The 19,785-nt window shown below is 42.0% G+C and overlaps 1 protein-coding gene across 4 annotated transcripts; it reads left to right on the top strand.

The window, feature by feature from the left end:
- The first annotated feature begins 3,775 nt into the window (after positions 1-3,775).
- On the top strand, positions 3,776-7,600 carry c19h1orf216 (chromosome 19 C1orf216 homolog). Of its 4 annotated transcripts, XM_084378803.1 has the most exons (3): positions 3,800-3,873; positions 4,471-4,651; positions 6,037-7,600. In XM_084378803.1, the coding sequence occupies exon 3, from the start codon at positions 6,059-6,061 to the stop codon at positions 7,124-7,126; it is 1,068 nt and encodes a 355-aa protein (XP_084234929.1). In that variant the 5' UTR covers positions 3,800-3,873; positions 4,471-4,651; positions 6,037-6,058; the 3' UTR covers positions 7,127-7,600. The 4 variants fall into 4 exon arrangements, with proteins under 4 accessions (XP_084234928.1, XP_084234929.1, XP_084234927.1 ...); XM_084378802.1 differs by lacking the exon at positions 4,471-4,651 and having other exon boundaries at positions 3,776-3,873; XM_084378801.1 differs by lacking the exons at positions 3,800-3,873; positions 4,471-4,651 and adding an exon at positions 3,885-4,011.
- Positions 7,601-19,785: the final 12,185 nt, after the last annotated feature.

Here is a 19,785-nt window from a genome sequence, read left to right as displayed (position 1 = left end):
GTCGCGAGTCTCCAAATCCCTAAATCGATGTGATATTCGATTCTAAGGTCGCGATTTGATTCAATTTTTAACAAGTTTTTCTGTACTGACGCCTGCTGCTTTTGTTAGACTTTTATGCCGTGACACTGTCATTTAAATTTTTTATGAGGTGCACACCATGATGTCACTGTCAGTGCTGTCCTTGGTCGTTGCACACATCCCTTCGAAGCCATGTAGATTTAGGCGTTTAAGACGTGCACTTGAATGCACCACGAAGTCCCTCTGAGTGTCAAACACAGACAGACAGACAGCAGAGGAGAGAGGCAGAAATAAATCTACGGCGGTAAACGACACCAAAACACGACAGAGACGCTCGGCAGAGGTTTTCATTAAATGACTTTCAGTACAATCTGTCAGTGTGGCGGCGAGTCTTACGAGATTTACTCACCAAATGGATTTACATGTGGTGCTTGGTGGACTCTGTTTCTGATGCAGACATACTCGTTGATACTGCATGTGTTTTTGTCTTAGACCCTGTTTGTTTTAACGGCATTTAAATGACTATATGTGAGTGTGAAGCAGTAGGACAGTAGGAGCAGAATTAACATCAAAAGTACAAGGTTTTTTGGTTTGGTCAGACCTTCAGAGGGATGTCTGCAGACAGTCAGTCTGTAAAAGGGATCTTTCCAACAAGTTTCAAGATGTTTTGTCACTCTGGTTGTGCAAGAATTTCACAAGTGTATGTGTACACTCGGCGTAACAATTACATAACTTGGATCTTGTTGAAAAACCTCTTATCCAGTAGTGAAACGTCCAGTTTCCTCCGTATAGCACTTAGATATATCATGACCTGGATTACTCCCCCAAGAAAGTAGATATCAAAATATCATATCCCCTCATATAAAAATCTACTTTTACAGATGCGATAAGTCTTTTTATACATGCAAGTGACGTCCTCGGAAGCAGTTTTTGACATTTGCGTGTGAAAATGCAGCTGTTTTTTTCCACTCGACTCACAAGTGTGTTCTCCAAACTGTTACTTCACTGTTTGTGCTTCAAGATACAATTATCAGGCATTATATAACACAGAGGTTGTACAAGAAAAGGTTTGTTGAAGTCTCTCAGTGCTGCTCTTGAGATGAAGTGATGAACGAATAAATAAGTTACTGTGCTGAAGGAGTTTGACACTCGGAGGCTGTTTCCATATTGCCGAAGGAGGAAGGAAAATATGAGTTTTACAAGTGTATGAGCACAATTTTAGGACATCACAACTTGTTCAGAAGTGATTCATGGTTTAATATGCAGTTTTTACGTAAGTGTGATGTTCTAAACTTGAAACCTCAAACGCAAACAGTAGAGGAAGCTTCTGTCCAATAGTTAAATGTTTTAAATAATTAAAACTTGACTTTAGATTTTTCGATTTGATAGTTTTAGACTACTTAAAAAAACGTATCATTCCCATTGTGATATTTGTCTTGTAAGGTGATGTACAGGCTTGAACATAAGATGAATGAAACATAATTAAATACATAAATCATGTAGCAAAAGTCCGCCACGCAAGCTCATGTAGAATAAAAGTGAATGCCATTCAAACAAAGGCAATATGTAACCTATACATACCCTACTAGGCTATTTAGCATCCGTGAGCATTATATAAACATTTATTTATTTGTTTACAACACTTAAAGGATAAGTACCGTTTTTTACAACCTGGACCTTATTTCTGGCAAAACATATGGTCATTTACTCACCCAGATAACTTTGGTGTCATTCGGCGTCGTTCGGACGAAATTAGATCCAGTGTAGCGGCGATATATCCATATAATGGGAGAGACGGGGCAGCGACACACAGCCTCTATATAACGCATTATCTACCACGAAACTAGTTCATTTCATCAATATTTTGTTATGAAATGCTAGCGCTATTAGCCTCTGAGTCCGGGCTCGTCTATTGTCAACATCCGGGGTCTGTAGGCTGATCTACTACCTCTGACCTGGAAGATGTCGTCTCTGAGCTGCGCGCGCACCCGCGACAGCGCGGCTTGTTTACCTGTAGCTGCTACTGCTAGTTTGACCCCGGATGTTGATAACGGACGAGCCCGGACTCAGAGGGGAATAGCGCTAGCATTTCATAACAAAATATTGATGAAATGAACTAGTTTCGTGGCAGATAATGCGTTATATAGAGGCTGTGTGTCGCTGCCCCGTCTCTCCCATTATATGGATATATCGCCGCTACACTGGATCTAATTTCGTCCGAACGACGCCGAATGACACCAAAGTTATCTGGGTGAGTAAATGACCATATGTTTTGCCAGAAATAAGGTCCAGGTTGTAAAAAACGGTACTTATCCTTTAATGCTGTAGTTATAGGCAGATTTAGGACTTTATTAATGTCTCAATTTAGAACAGAAGCATATATATGACCTACATAAGCCAAAGAGGCCATCAGCGAGTAGATTGGCTAATTCTGTAATTTTAGTTATTCTGAATGACTTTTACCTGGTTGGATTAGATTTATCCAGGTTGGATAAATTGAATAAGCTGGATAGCCAAGGCTAACAGAGCTATGAGCTAATTAGCTAACAATAGCTAGCTTCAGCCAAGAATAGCTAGCAAAGAGCAGCAGGTGTCAGTTTCTCTGGTGATACGTGTTTTTGGAGCTACCTTTTTTTAACAAATTACACCTTTTAAAGTAAAGTATTACCCAAAAAAATGAACTTTAAACCAAATGTCTGCCAGATTTAACTGCTTCTGGTGGTCGACAGTTTGTTAGTAGACCACCAGAAGCAGTCAAAACATGGCAAAGTTTGGTTGAGCAGTTCGGGTTTTTTGCTTTAAAGATGTAATTTGTAAAACATTGCCAGAATTTGAAGGTAGCTCTAAAAACACAAGGAGCAGCAGAGTAACCGACATTTGCTAGCTATCCTCCAATGCCTCCAACAGTGTCCAGATTTTAATGTAACATCCTTTGTCATATCCTTTGTTAAAGCTAGCTAACGTATAAAAATCAACACCGTGGTCTTTCGTCAGGAATAAAAACAAACTGTATTAATTAAGTTTTTTTCTTTCTTCTTTGTCTATGTTTCTTATTTTCAAGCTTGGCCGACCTAGCGACAGCAACTAGGGGGGCGAATCTGAGGATCGGTCAGTTAGCTAACAGTTGCTAGCTACGGCTAAGGACAGCTAGCAAAGAGCAACAGTTGTCAACACTGCCCTCCATGTTGTTTTTTTAACCTTTTGGTTTCCAGTTTAACGGTTTCTGTTTGTCTTCAGCTAACGTTAAGCTAGTCATACAGCCTGCAGCTAACAATTAGCTGTGCAACCCTGTGATTTACTGACAAATAGAAGAACCTTGGCTCTTTGTCGCTGTATATAGGCTATAAAAAACACAATAGAAGTATTATAACTTGTTGTTTTTGCCACAGGGCTGAACGAGCTTGAACATCCTGGGGTTGTACCCGTGTCATTAGGTTAACACCATGTCGTCATGTGGCTCTGGGGATCTGCTGCTGTACATTAAAAGTCAAATAACAATTGACAATGTTTGTCATAACTGTCTAAAGCCCTGTGACTCATGTGCTTATGTGTTCTTAGCTAGCTTCTTTATATATAACACATTACAGCCCCCTCTGTGCTCTCATTGTTTCTGTTCATCCTCCCTGGTTTCCCTTTCCCACCAGGCCCAGCCCAGTTCAGGAAGTCTTACCAGTCAGCCAGAACCGCTGTGGCTGTGAGAGGACGGGCGGGAGGGAGGAGGAGGAGGAGGAGGGAGGGAGGAAGAGGAAGAGGAAGATAAACATCACATAGGAGGGTCGGAGGAGGAGGAGGAGGGAAGAATTGGGAGGGCGCAGTGGTCCGGCTTCTCCTCGGAAACAGCAAACCAACAGAAAGGTAAGAACAAACCAGAACATCATGCAAATAAACCACCGTCCTGTCATTTGACTTCTCGCCACCGACAAATAGGAGATGAAAGGACGGGAAGCTTGTTTTTACTGACGAGGGACAGAGACGAGACAGCACTGACATGGGGTGAGCGTTACATAACGCCCGGCGAACACCAAATACTCTGATTTTCTTCATTTTTTAACACCTTTAGAGGGAATATCGAGGGTTTTTTTAAGGTGGCTTTAGACGGACTGTCGTGTTTTGTGTTGCGTTGTATTTTTTTTTAACGTTATTTCATCGCTAATCCGTTAATATGCAGCCGTTGGGCGCCATTGGTCGCTTTTTCTGCGTTTCCTGCCGTCGTCTTCTCGCTGACAGACATCTTTTCACACAGATAAGACACATCCAGCCAGGAGCGGGACTATTTTGGTATATTTTCCTCCTTTTTTTCATCGCGTTTTGATGCTTATACATGAGTAAAAAAAATACTATGAATATACCCGTAAACAGACCGCGCGTTATACTACAACGAAATATCTTGTTTTTATTGTTAAAATTCATCAATATGTGACGTTTTTTTCCCTCCTCGTGATCCATCATCAGCCCGTGCGCGCCCCCGACAACGCAACGGTCGCTGTCCTTCAGCACCACGTGAACGCGCATGCACAGAGGAGAGGAAACAGGAAAGGAGGAGAGGAGACGAGGAGAGGAGACGAGGAGAGGGGGGATTGATTGACAGCAGCCTGAAGTCAGGATTAGAGAAATTTCCATTCTGAGGAGACATGTAAATATTTGATGCTAATAGAAGTGGAGTGTGCACCCCAGCCTAAATACAAGGGTGTGTGTGTGTGTTTGGGGTGGGGTGAGTTGGCGAACCAGATTGAATCTTCCTCAGTTTTATCGTTGCTTCAGCTCGTCCACGTACGTCCAATTGTTCTTGTGTTTTGAATCCATCTAATTTCGGCGCTTGTTTTTGAGGACCCTCGAGCTTCTGGGAAAAGCCGAGATTACCATCGAACAGTGTCGAGTTTTGTCTGGGGAAAAATCAAACTCGTGACACAAACAACAGGAAAAACTGAGCAGTGGTGGCGAGGACAGTGTGACTTCGATAGTGTGACTCAGAGTTTCCTCAGAAGAAAACTTCAAGACAGCGAGATGTTTACTTTTAGGGCTTTTGATCGCTCGATATCATTTCTTTGCCGGTTCATTTTGTCTAAACGCAAGCGGACGTACAACAGCTTTGTTGTAAGATTACAAACTTCATTTTTTCTTTATTTGATGATGATAGCGAAGATACAGACAGGAAAAATGGGGAGGGGGCAACATGCAAGAAAGATGTCAGATCAGTATCAAACTGGGAAATGTTGCTCTTTAGCAAAAAAAAAGTTGTAGGAGGGCTTGTTTGAGATAGTTTGCCTTCCTTGACGGCTACGCATGCGCACACATAGCTGAAGTTATATATCGTTTAACCTTATTAGCAACTTTTTGGACAATCAATTAATCGTTTGAGTCATTTTTCAAGCAAAAATGTCAAACATTTGCTCATTCCAGCTTCTTCGATGTAAGCAATTGCTGCTTTTCTCCATCATTTATGACAGTAGATGAAGAGTTTTTGGGGTTTTGGACTGTTGGTTTGACAAAAATGTTAGACTCTTTAGACTCTTGGAAACTGTTTTTTCACATTTTTTTGACATTCAATAGATTAAACAATTAGTCATTTTAACTTGAGATTAATCGAAAGATTGATTGATAATGACAATAATCTTAAATTGCAGCCCTATTGCAGTCACATAGTCTGGATCTCGACTACTGGGCCCCCATGATGCTTCACTGTGGACACATTTCAGCTCAACTCGACTTAATGCTGAAGGCAACATGATGTTGTCTTTCATGGTATATGCATCTCAAGAAAGTTTAGAGTGCAGTTAATGATTAGTCTGCCAATTATTTTCATCATTAGTCTATAAAATGTAAAAGGAATTGCTCATCACAATTCCCCACAATGTCCGACCAACAGTCCAAAACCCAAAGACTCTTCATTTACTGTCATAAATGACAAAGAAAAGCAGCAATCTGACGACTTTTTTTGACTGTATGTGTAGGCAGTTTGTAGTGAAACACTTGTTTGGCTCTTTAAGTTCTTGAATGTTCTGTCTTTTGTCATTTCAGTGAGTCTCAGTCGAGGTCAGTGATGCTTCACCATCAGGACCAGCCTCTGAACTCGGCCTATGGAGGGCAAGGAGGCTCCAACAACAGCTCCTCCTCCTCGCTGAGAAACAGGAAGGGTGACAAAGATGGCAACTTCAACTTCCTGCCTGGCAAAGGTGACGATGACTATACAGGCAATCGGGGAGGAGGAGGAGGAGATGAGAACCGAAACCAGGTGCGTCCACGCAACTTAGGTCCGCTGGGTCGTGACCCTCCGAACTCCTCGCCGTCTTCTGGGTATCACCACGGCTCAGGGCTTCTGTCTCCACGCTCCCGTCTGCCCTGCTGGAGCACTCTGGAGCCCCTGCCTGAAATAGAGTGCGGGGATGATGGTTACGGCAGAGTGCCTCCTGACGGAGCGGAGGAAGGTCGGATGGAGGAAGAGGTGAGGAGGGTGATGATGAGCCAGAATGAGGAGAAGCAGAGACTGAAGAAGGAGCAGCAGAGGAGGAAAAGCAGCCTCATGGAAGACGATGACGAATGGGGAGACAGCGAATCCGATTCTGAGTTCAGCTACCAGTCCGGTGGCAGCATGTCCTCTCTCAACCTGGACAGCGCGGGCGAAGGGATGCTCATGGGAGGCTGGGACCGCATCGGAGTCGGGGAACCCAAATCCAACCTCCAGGAAGACAGAAACAGCAACCGAGATCCAGCTGTACGACAGAGAAGCTTCAGTCGCAAGCCGCAGAAAGGAAGAAACCTGGGAAACCTCCTGGAGGAAGGAGCAGAAGAGCAAGACGAAGAAGAAGGCTCCTCAGACTCCGACAACGACGCCGACCTGACAGAGCTGATGGACCCCGTGTGGACGCTGCGAGACCGCGAGCGCTTCAAGGCCCAGGAGATGGAGAAGCACCAGGTGCAGCTGACCATGTACCGCCGCCTGGCGCTCATCCGCTGGGTCCGCACCCTGCAGAGCCGCATCCAGGAGCAGCAGAACCGCCTGCAGTCCAGCTTCGACATCATCCTCACGCAAAGGAAGGAACTGCTGCGCATGGGCGCCGCCAACGCCGTGGCCAACGCTGCGCCTGCTGCTGCCGTCAGCCAATCATAAAGAGAGGGTAGAGGGAGGAACTGAAACAGGAAGTGGTTAAAAAACAGCATTTTTGTTCTGTTTGCTCTCCTGAAGACCCCTGAAAACAAAGACAATCGCCAGTTGCCATCATCCTGTCATGTTTCTGATTGTAATGACGCAAAAACTTGTGTTTTTTGTCGATTTTTCTTTTACGGTGTCCCATCCAGAGCATCAATAAATGTATCAACCGAAGACTAACCCTTTCACCAAAATGTGTGATTTATGATATGTCCAAGGAGATCATGAACAGTTTGTTGTGAGGTTAATATCAAAAATATTGTGTGTGTGTGTGTGTACGCTGTTCTTCTTTGTCTTGAAAAAAAACACCTGCTGTACCAAAAAAAAAAAAGGAAAATATATGTAGATTTTACATCATTAGAGATTATTTATACCCTGAGATGCTGTATATAAAGAGTGTAATGAGTAAATTAAAAGAATAAATCATATATCTGAGCTTCTGTGTGTTTCGTGTTTGTTCGCACATTCAAAATGTTGGTTTAGTCATAAAAGTTAAAATAGATCAATCTGAGGGGAAGTACAAGGCTGATGAAAGCACTTTCAGAGCCCAGAGCCTTCATTTTTTATTCCAGATCCTCATGTCGATGTGAAGGAGCAGGTTTTATCAAAGCCTCCCTCAGTGCAGATATGACTAAAAGAAGGGCAGTTTTTTTTTATCTCCCATAGCTCTACTTGCTGTACTGGAGCCCCTCAGGCGTCTGACCTTTCAGCAAACAATTGCCTCTTTGTCAGCCGAACAGAGTTGGTCTGTATCGGCTCATCACACGGGGCTGGGGTGTGTGATAGCCGTGTGAGGCTCAAGCATCAGTTCTTTGCGGGCATGGCTGCAGCCGCGGGCGCTCCGACATCATCTCACCTCTTTCTGTGCGTATGTGTGTGTATGTTCACAGAGATACCAGCCGCGTTGCCACCCTGTAATCTCCATGCGGAGCGAGTCGTGGTGGTGGTGGAGGGGTTGGGGGGGCCCGGGGAGCCTGTCAGTCTGCGCCCCGGGGCCCTGCAGGTCCTATCCGGCCGCGGTGAACAGACGCCCGTCCGGTTGCGCGCAGGAGAGCCAAACCCCGGGGCAAGTTTGGGGATAATCCCCGACTATGCCTCCTAACTAACTAACTCCCGTTTATTCTCTCAAGCTTATCGCCTCTCCTGGACGCAGGCATCGCGGGGGGAAAGTCTGAGTCGATTTACATATTGATCCCTTGTTCGCTGGCTGGAGGTGGATGTTTGAGAGGCATGAAACATGTTTACACCGGAATAAACGTACAAGCAGACACCTCTGGAAAAAAAAGGGGGACACCAAGGAGGAACAAACACGTCTTTGATGGCAATTTTGTAAACCACCGAGAAGTGATTTCAGGGTAGTTAGGAGGGGTTACAAATGCGTCCAAACAAAGCGCATGAAACGCGGAGATAAATGAGCCCCAAAAGCTGCGAGAGCGCAGAGACAGTGGTACCTGATCGCCTCAGGAAAGCGTGTTTTAGGTGTAGTGTAATATCCTCTGATGGTGTGCACATGAGCTGTTTCCTCCAGTTGGTAAGAATTAAAACAAACGAGCCAACCAGAAAAAAAAACGCACTCTTTATACGAGTTTATAAGGTGGAATTAAGAGTTAATGAATGGTTATAAGTCATTAATTGGATGGATGGCTGTGAGAAATCTCTAAAAATACAAATAAATCAAATTATAAGGGTCACGTTTGTCACTAAGATGCTCTTTTCCAGCTCTTTTCTAAAGGGTCAGAGGTCAAACTGTCCCATGTGCAGATCTCCTGATGAGCTAAACAGCTAAAAAAGACAAAATGGACGAGGATAAACATTTTTTCACAACCTGGCAACCCAACATTCCCTCTCATGAATGGATCATAACTGATTTATGACGCATTGTGCTTGTTGAATAACAGTTACACCCACACATGTTGTAAGATAAAGGTGACTCCGTAATATTTATATTCACTTTCCTCACCCTGAACCGCCGGGACTCCCGCTGGCTGCGGGCGCACTGACGAAGCGTTTTTACGCACACGTCTCCCGCTGCAAACCTGGTAATTCAGTCACTAATATAGCGATAAAAAAAAAAAAGTGGGAAAGAAAATGACAGGTGTGGTGTTAGGTGTGTGGTTTTCCTTTTCAATGCACAACATCCTGAGGAGCAGAGAGGTGCGCACAGCTGGGCCTGTGACACCCACATCCAGATGTGGAGGTCGTGAGGAGGATCTGGGGCACATTCACCTCCAAACAGTGACAAAATTATGAAAATTATGTTTTTTTAATATAATTCTATTTATATAAATTGTGTTCAGTGTTTCTAACATTAATTATGATGAAATAATGTTGTATTATATTTTTGTTTCTGTTTATTTCTTTTACAGAAACATTTACCTGATCTCCTTTAATGTTTAAAGCCATGACTGATAATAATTCTGCCATCAAAGATCATTTTTATCACCATCTTTACAGAAATAACCAGCAGCCTAATCTGACTGACTGACTGACTGATTTAATTTAGGCTCTGTGCTCATTTAAAAAGGACAATATGATAAATCTGCACAGCAACAGTTACAATAATCAAGGATTAAAATTAATTTAGTTTATTCTTTATATCACTTCAGTGTAGAAATCTACGTAAATATAAGCTGCAGTCGTAACAATACAAGACAGATTAAAGGTGCAGTAGCAGTGTAGTTCTGGGGAAGGAAAATCAAGAGGAAAACACAATTTTGTATTATTTTACTTTGTTTGTATTTGCAGGATCCTTCAAAATAGCCACTTTTCAAGCTGTTCTTGGGCCTTATTATCCAGAGCATGGCTTGTTTATTTAGTTAGGTCGTAATTTTGTAATATTGCCTCATTAATATTGTAAATATTACCTATCTGAGTTTGATTTTCTTTTACAAAACAAGAAAGTGCACCTTTAAATAAATACATAAATGTTCATTATCCCTTTGACACAAGAAAACAAACATATTGTGGTGAAGTGTCAAAGCTTACTCGCTCCTTCAAAATATAAATGAGGCTACAAATGACTGAAAAAAACATCTTCCCAGGGCTGAATCGCTCTCTGGTGTGATTGATTTGACCGTACTGCAGCAGAATCAGTCTTGGCAGGACGGTGAAGGGAAGGTATTTTAAAAGTTGCTTTTATCTGCTTGGTTTGACCTCAGAACAAAATAATCTTTTCCAAATTTTCAAGGCTGAAAACTTATCAGATGGACACACACACACACAGACACACACAGATTCCTCTTTGTGAAGATAACAGCAGTATAACTGTGTCCACCAGGGGGCGACACCACATCACAGACACTCAGCTCAGACCCTCACCTCCTGCTGCTGTGTCTGTGTCCTGACACCAGGGGGCAGCAGCGGTCACAGGGCTGGATCATCCAGCAGTGGTGCACTTTAACAAGGGGGCCACCTGGGATCCATGAAAGGATTCCCATTGGGAAGATTGTTTTTCACGACATGTTGAATGATATAATGCACGAGCTCCCAACCAGGAGACATCAGAGGGGGGTCGTGGGATGATTAACGGGACAGGAGAGCAGAAAGGACATATATTTTCAGACGGTCCTTCAATCTTTGTTTAACTTTTTCTGTGACAAGGAACAAGATGTGTAGACCTAACAAGCAATGACAAGGGTTTTTGCAAATAGACTGGTTTGTTTCAAGCTAAAGCCATGGTTGGGAAACACTTTTTCTTTTTTGAGAAAGAAAGAAAGAAAGAGCTTTGTTTTTAAAGGTGCTGTATAAATAAAGTTTATTGTCATCGTCACAAACTTTATTTATTCATCTTGCAGGAAGTGTAATGTTTATGTTTTGGGTGAGTTCATCTACCTCCCTTTACTGTTTCCTCAGACCGTTGATTATTATTTTTAAAGGGGCAACTTGCTCAAAAAGAAAAGAAAACAAACAAGAAAAAAAAATTAGAGACATCTTAAATAAAGATGAGATCATCATCTGTCCACGTGCTGAGTTTACTCAGGTTGTACGGAAGTTTCCTTTAAAGCTCCTGCTGGTAAAATAGCTGATTTTTGAGTGTCAAATACTGAAGCTTTGGGATCACAGGTCGGGTCCACAGACGTCTGAAAGCATCAGTATTTGACGAGTTGGAGCATGAGACTCAAGACTCAAGTATCTCACCAACAGGAGCTTTAACAGGAGCTGATATTGTGTAGCTGTTCCTTCATGAACCACTTTACAGGCAATTTTCACCCTTCAGAGTTGGAGAAATCCTCTTATACCTCACTTTCTGAACTAATCATAGACTTTATATTTTGTATCAGCTTGTTCACTGAAGCTACGGTGTTCACACTGAGGCAAATGTTCAGAATTTCATACATATTTCCCTTAAAACTCCAACATATTTAGCACTTTTTGCAAATGTTGGATCTCCACTTGAATTTAAAATAAAGTTCTGTGCGTTTAAGATATATTTGGCTGCGCACACGCTAAAAATCATTGGGTCAAAATTGATCCAACGGGTCGCAAAACTGGGTTAACTTCACCCACTGAACATGAGTTAAAAAACCACCGAAGTCAATGGGTCGTTTTTGGTGATTTAGTGTCATTATTTAGCCAAACTAAATGTATTCCAGCCCTTTAACTTACATATCACTATTATGTTGCTGTTGGCTAATAATATGTGCATCATTTGCAGCTTTAAATGTCATATTCTCATCGCTTTGTACAACCTGCAACACACTTGTGACAGTTTTAAGCAAAAATTTAGCTTTTTAGTGTCTAAGAAAACACATTACGCTGTCATTCGGCCCAGTTTGGATATATAACCCAACAGTTAACCAACAGTCAAGTTTCATTTAGTACTCTCTGTGCTGAATGAAAGCATATTTTGTACGTTCACATGTCGTGTAACACTTTAATTCTTCCTCCCGTGTCTACAGCAGCTTCAGACAGTTATATCATCTGTCCCACAAAAAGTCCTTTCAGATTAAGACTCCTCAGGACAAAAATCTGAGGTCTGTGGTCTTTGTGGTATTTGGACGCCCTTGACATGAAAAACTTTGGGAATCCCTGCCGCAGCCTCGGCTTTAGCTGTTGCATGGAGCATTTTTACCCGAACACAGAAACACATATATACCCTATCATACTCTCTCTCTCTCCTTCTTCCCTCTGCCTGATGTAGTGTGACAGTGTGTTCGCCCGCAGCACTCTGCTGGCGTGGAAACAATCAGCTTTGACAGAAAGGGGGTGGTGGTGGTGGAGGATAGAGAGGGAGGTAGAGGAGTAGGGAGGGATGAAGGGAGAGGGAGGGAGGAAGGGAGGGTGAGGGTGAGGGCGAGGGTGGAGAGGAGGGGAAGGGAGGCTGCGGCCCTGAGGCCTGTGTATGATGAACTGGATAGAAAGACCTGTCGTCAGAGGAGAAACAACACAACACATACAGACAACAAGATAGATAGATAGATAGATAGATAGATAGATAGATAGATAGATAGATTGTCTTTTGTAAAAAATGGCTGAAAATTAAATGGGGTTTGGTTGACAGAATCACACTAGAAAATTATTTGGAATTGAAGAACTTAATAGTAGATTTTATAACAACCATCATTAATAAATGGTAAATTACAGTTAATTTAACTTTAATTAACAGTTATTTCACTGTTAACAAACAACAATAAGCTTTATAAATCATTTATTGAGCAATTGTTTGATGTAAAGTTGCATCTTGTGTTTATAATAGTTAACAAATACTGTGTAGTTCATTTTTAAACATCTAAATGGCCATTATAGAGTTGCATCTGATGTTTATAAACCTTTACAGTTACTTAACAAATGGTTTCTTAAACATTTTATTGTTTGTCAACAGTGAAATAACTATTAACTTAAGTTTAATCAACTATAATTTGCCATTTATCAATAATGGCTGTTAAAAAACCTCCTCCAAATCAGTTTGATTCTGTCAACCAAACCCCATTCAATTTTCAGTAATTTTTAGAACACAGTAGGTTTCATCTTTAGCTTGTTGTCGGAGCAAACCTCCTCTTTTTTTTATTGCAGTACTAAACATGCAAACAAGTTTAATTAACTATAATTTGCCATTTATTAGTGTTTATATACATTTACAATTGCTTAATAAATGGTGTATAGAGCATTTCATTGTTAGTCAACAGTGAAACTATTAACTAATTACATGTAATTTACTATTTATTAATGATGGTTGTTATAAAATCTACAATATTCCCATTATTTGTGGAGAAACTATTAGGAATTATTTAGAAAAGGTCTTAAAATACAAACCACCCATTAGGTGTGATTCTGTCAACCAAACCCCATTTAATTTTCAGTCATTTTTGAAACACAGCAAGTGTCATCTTGAGCTTGTTTTCGGAGCAAACCTACACACCCTAACATGTTTAATTAACTATAATTTGCCATTTATTAGTCCTTATAAACCTTTGCAATTGCTTAATAAATTGTTTTTAAAGCCTTTTATTGATAGTTAACAGGCAAATAACTATATAAAGCTGAAGTCTAATTAACTATAAATGTACCATTCAGTAATTGGAAAAGTGTTACAGTTTGTTTTACGACAAAAAACAAGTCAGTATTTTGGCTAAAACTCTCCTGAAGAAGCGATTTCAATCTCAAGAGACCTCCTTGGTTAAATTAAGTTCAAATAAAATAACCAAAATGTGTTGAGGAGAAACTTCCCACATGAATTACACAGAAGGGAAATCTACCTGTTTAATTAAATGTCTCACTGTAATCAACTATTAAACATCATTTTGCATTATTTTGCTCATTGCTACAGAGCCCTATTATTGAATTTAAATACCTCACAGTCTCATCAACAGCTAATTCAGAAAATCAAATTGTTCTCGTCACTCACTGAGCCTCTAAATCGGCTTAATTTGACTTAACTCGAAGCCTGAATTGACAAGCTAAACGTCGTCAAAACTTTAACTGACAAAGACGACAAAAACAGGTCAGCTCCTCCGTCAGAGTGGGAACATTTTATCTAATAATGTGTTGAATCAACCTGTTGACTGAAACAGAAAACCACACGGCACTTGATGCCTTGGTGACCCTGGTGTTTGTCAGCCACTTGACTCTCTTGACTCATTTAGTTAAAGCAATCAGGTCCATTATGGGGGGCCCCTCTCAAGACGAAGCATCTTGTCAATGCTTGATTCCTGGACTTGAAGCTTCTGTGTATGTGTGTGTGAAGAGGGAGGAGTAGTAGTCGGAGGAGGGGTGTGTGTGTGTGTGTGTGTGTGTGTGCTGATGGTTCAGCTGCCTCGCCTGCTTTAACCAGCTAATAAATATGAAAACAGCAGGTTAAAACTTTTTTATTCGTCCCGTGCCTGAAAGGATTATACCCTTCTATAGAGTCCCGTGAAAAATCCCCCAAACCTCATAATGCCCAATGTTGTCCCATAAAACTGTGTTGGACAAAAGGCAGAGAAAGGGGGCTCTTTCACGCATAAGGGGTTTTCTCAAGAGCGCATTGAGGGGAGCCCCAGCTCGGGACCCGCCCATAGATTATCTGGCTGTCGGTGAAAGCACGGCTGGGAGCGGCAGGTGCGTGTGCCAGGCACGGGGGGTCGCAGGGGGGGCCCCGGTGACCATGCAGAGGGTGGTGAACTATGGAGAATGCTGCGCAGCTGCCGGCAGGAATGTTTGCAGATTGTCACTTCCATTTAACTTGCTCTTTTATTTTTTTTCTTTTCTCCCCTCCCTCCCCACCCCGACCTAGAGACGGGAGCTCCCCTGGTTTTCCCCGAGCTGCAGAGATAGGGCTAAACGGTGACACCCCGTCCACAAAAGCGACAAGCGGCGCGGGTCGTCCCCGCCTCGACGCCGTGAAATTGTGGATTAAACTGATAAGCAGCAAGAACGATACAGATCCACACATTTTTTGAAGGAGTTTTATGGGACTGAATGAATGCCAAGTAACTCATAAGGCAGGGTTAACACACTCTTTAACTCCGTCTCACTACAGTCCCCAGAGGCTTCTTTCATACAGGTTATTGGATTTCAGGTTTTTTTGAAGCACAGACCGAAGCTGTTTAATAATGCAGCTCATGAATTTATCTCCGCAACTTTGCCAAAAATTAATCAAATAACACAAAGAATGCAAATTGTACGCCACCGAAATTCAATCTTTTGTCGTGTGTCCTCTCGTGGAAGCACCACCCCTTATCTTAATTCTCATGCATTCAAAATAAAGTCTGCGTATTATTACCAGAATTCATTTATCAAAGAAGATTGTCGCAACCACATATTGACCCGCGTAGGCTGGTTGTCTTTGCCTGGAAATGGCCTGTTTTGCACCACACCTTGGTGCTCTAATCTCTGCCGTCCAAACTGCGTCCCCTTTCCAAACTGTGGCCTAAGGCTATGTGTCGGTCCGCGACATAATCCCCCTCAAAAACTCTGCAGTCCTGCCTGTTATTCCACTGGGGGTTTGGCAAAAAGTGCTACACGTCAGAGCGGCACAACGCTGCTTTTTCACACCATCTTCTCGCAAAAAAGGGATTAATGTCCCCACCATTATGAATAATGAGAATGAATAACAAACAGCCGTCTGTTTATCCAACACGATTAAATAAAGGAAAGAGTGTCCTGGTGCCTTTCTTTGAACTGTGACACAATGGAGGTGACACAAACCAACAGAATGGGGTGAAATCAGCGGGTTAAGTTACCATCTGATGCTTTAAGCCAAAGTATTGGCACTGAATTTATCTCTTAATTAATGTCTGAACTGAGAAATCTTGTGTCTGCATGTTTTTGTACGCAAAGAACAACAACAAAGATCGGATTAATGCGACTAAATTGAAAAACTTGTATGCCCAATTGATTAGTGCGGCCAAATAGCTTCCACTGATGGCTGATCTTTTTTATATATATATATTTTATTTTATTTTATTAAAATTTAGGGGTTAAGTGACCTGGTTGGATGGGAGTAACTTACTGGTATTAACATATACAAATTGTGGATATTTCATACGTTGATTCCAGTACTTTTATACTTCTGTTAAATAACATTCATAGCCTCAATGAAAAACATTGCTAATAAATTTACCAAAAAAGGTTGCAGTGTCCAATATTTCTCTTGAAAAAGTGTCTTCATTGCCTTAAAATGATGCGATATAGCCTAGGCTAACTTTTATATAATTATTTTATAACTCATTCCGTCTCCTACGAATAAAATCTTGAATGTGCAATAAAACAACTTACAACAACTACAACCATTCGACTGGTAGGCTATTACCAGTTGATTGTAGTAGCTAGCTAGTGTAGTAGTAAGTTTGGACATATAATGCTGTGTAATTAGCATTTTAGCCTAGGCTACTGAGTTAATTCATTGACTTTACAACTCTTCTGTACTTGTGCTACTGTTAAACTATGTGGGCTATACATCATATAACTGTCTTTAATAAGGTTGACTGCTAGTATGACCAGTTGATTATGTTAATGCTAATTAAAGCTAATGATAGCTGACTTTTGACAGATAGTGCTGTGAACACCTAACTTTATAATGTATGCTATACATTATAAAATGCGAACATTTTCAAGTCTTTCAGCTAAAAGTTTTAGCTAGGCTACAACCTTAGCTGGTATTACCATAAGCCGAGATAAGGCTATAGGTGCTAATATTAGCTAAGTTTAGACTTTAACTTTAGACAGGGAATAACTAGTATTACTAAGTTAACTCACTTACTTTATCTCTCTTACTTGTGCTACTGTTAAACTGTATGCCTATATATGCTACACTAGACATATTTTAGCATTTAGCATCCCATAATTGCCATTTATGACCACAGTGGAGGCTGCTCAGCTGAAGTTAGCCTGTGTTGTCTCACTTACAAATGTCTGCTCTACAGACTTTAAGCTGCCTTAACACAGAACATTTCTTCCCTTTTTGCTCGGACTATAATTTGGTCCATACCTACCAAAATTGGACATAGCAGCTATACAGACAAACGTCTAATAGCACGACAAGGACAGTCTGTATGACACATAAACATAAAAATGCATCTTTTCCTCTTTTCTTCTCCGTATTCTCCATCATTCACTGGATCATAACTCAGTTCACAGCTGCCAAAAAGGGTAATGGATTTAGGACATGTTTTTATGCGACAAAGTACGTAAACAGCATTGTTCTTTGTAGAAAAATAATTATTAAATGTGACATAATCAACCACAAACTGAGAAATTACGACACTTTGAGTTGTCTTCGTGTTATCCAACACACACCAAATCATAACTCAGTATCAAGCGGACAAAGCTGCAAGGAATGAGAATCTAAGTGGGAAATAACTGATGGTCACTGACTAAATCCAAGAAAAGTGAGCGATAAAGGACAAAATATCTCCACTTTTACGCCCTCAAAGTATCTCCCATGTATCAGGACTTTAACACTCCTCTTCTCTCACACACTGGATCACCAGGAATGAGAATCTAAATTGGGGAGAGCAGAAATAATTGAATTAATGTGGAGAAATCCCTTAAAAAATGAACACTCCTGCACCTGAGTGTTGACAAAAATCCCTCATCATTTCCCCTTAAAGTGTCTCCCGTGTACCACGACTTTAATACTCCTTCTTCTCTCAGTATATTTTCCAGCACACACGCACGCTGGATCATAAACTCTGTATCCACAGCTGCCAGAACGGACAATGCGGCTCGGGAACGAAGAATATGAAAATGAAATATGAAACAGTGGTGTGATAAACTGGTAGATAATCATCTTTTCATTAAACTTTCATCCCCAGTGACTTAAATATTCAAGAGCCCAATTACAGAGCTTGTATCTCTCCCTCTCTCTCACTCTCATTCTCCCTCACTCTCGCTTTTCTTAACAAGAGCAGTCAGGAGGAGGGGGGAGGAGAGAGAGAAGGGTGAGTGGCTTAAGGGGTTGAGTGAGAGCATCATTATGGAGCGGTCACACGGGGGGAGAAAGAGATGACCCTTCGCCGAGGACGGGCGGCAGCAAGGCCTGACGTGAGAGGCTGGAAGAAGAAGAAGAAGAAGAAGAGGAAGGCAGCAGATAGATGTCGGTCTGAAGGATGTGCAGACAGAAAACAGAGCGGAGAGAGAGAGGAGGGAGAAGTATAGATTTTCCAGGCAGATAGTGGAAAGATGTGTGCATCCTGATGAGTGCCACAAACAGGGCGCATGACTCTCTTGTCTGCCTGTTTCTGTGTGTGTTGTAGTGTAGTGTAGTGTGTGTGTGTGTGTGTGTAAGTGTGTGTCAGTGTATTAGCAGTCAGAGCACTGAAGCCCACGGGCGATTCCTGTGTGTGCTTGCGATAAAGGGAAAAAGGGAGGAAGTATAACGGGGGGAAGTGGGGCGTGGAGGAGGGGTAGGTTTGGAGGGAGGGGGTGAGGGAAGGGAAGGGTGGGTGAGAGGAGAGATGAGGAAGTTGGTTGAGGGAGAGGGGGGGGGGTGTATGTAGAGAGAGAGAAGAAAAAGAAGAGAGAGGAAAGAGCATCCAGCAGAGAAGGGAGCTTCCTCTGTGCTGTCAAAGCCTCTGGATCATGTCCCCATTGGTCTTTCTCTCTCTCACACACACACACACACACACACACACATGTTCCCTCACCCAATTGCTCTCTTCTCCCCTCAAACCAACCCCTCTCCTCCCCTCTCCTCCCCTCTCCCTCCCCTCCCTCTCATGAAAAGAGTGTCTTGGCAGGGTAATTAAGAATGGCCTCTAAACACAGGAGTATGGCAGGAACGCTCCAGATGAAAGTAAATGATTAAAATAATTACAGGCTGAGAGCTGACGAGCCGGAGTGTGGGGTGGCCGCCGGACATTTGTCGGTAATTAGATAATTAATCTGAATGCAAATGATGAGCCCTAACGAAGCAGTCAAGCTGAACCAGCGACAACTGCCGTGAGTGAAATGTGAAGGGGAGGGTGGGGGGAAAAGCAGAGGAGAGAGGGGAAAGAAGAGAAAACACATGAATATGAGTGTAAAATATCCAACCTCCCAAAAAAATCAGCATGAACAGACTCAAAAGCAACACACACACACACACACACACACACACACAGCCTGAGCAGAGGCAGTGTGGAAGCATTGTAAATCAATAACTGTTTCTGGCTGTGGCAGCTCACAAAAACACCCTGCTTCTTCTCTCTGTTTGTAACTCTCAGCCGTGGTGACAAGCAGACATGAACACCTTGTTAAAAATATACAAAAAACAAAAAAAAAAACACTCCTCTCTCCCAGGGAGCTGAAATGCCAAATGAAGGGGTATGAACATGAAATGGCACCTGAGGAAGGAAAACAGAGCACGCTTTGCACACCCTAAAATGCGTGAGCAAATTGTGGATTTACTCGCTCTCGCTTGCTGCTGCACCTCCGCACACTCATTATCTCTCTATGTGTCTCCGTCTCACTCACAAATACTATCAGCATGATGTGCGTGCTCACAGCAGATGTAAATAACCGACTTCATAGCTTATTCAGGCACTTTTTTTTCTCTCTCCAAGGTTGGTATAACAGGTGTAGATATACTTGTCAGCATCCTCTGCAACACTGTGGATCACTTATTTGGATTTAAATAAAGATATTCAGGGTTTTATTCATTACAGTTGCACCTAATGCACAGGTATGTTGGTAAGGTCAGGATAGGACAGTCAACTTTAAAG

Source organism: Pagrus pagrus, assembly GCF_965226575.1.
Source record: "Pagrus pagrus genome assembly, chromosome: 17".
Lineage (NCBI taxonomy): Eukaryota > Metazoa > Chordata > Actinopteri > Spariformes > Sparidae > Pagrus > Pagrus pagrus.
The sequence above is the reverse complement of the archived record's forward strand: the minus strand, read 5'-3'. Positions and strand labels throughout refer to the sequence as shown.

Excerpts from the sequence above, each read along its gene's own strand:
- c19h1orf216 (XM_084378800.1), top strand. The coding sequence starts at position 4,181 with ATGCAGCCGTTGGGCGCCATTGGTCGCTTTTTCTGCGTTTCCTGCCGT. Across the intron at positions 4,297-6,036 it reads CCAGGAGCGGGACTATTTTG|TGAGTCTCAGTCGAGGTCAG; the intron begins GTATATTTTCCT and ends TTGTCATTTCAG.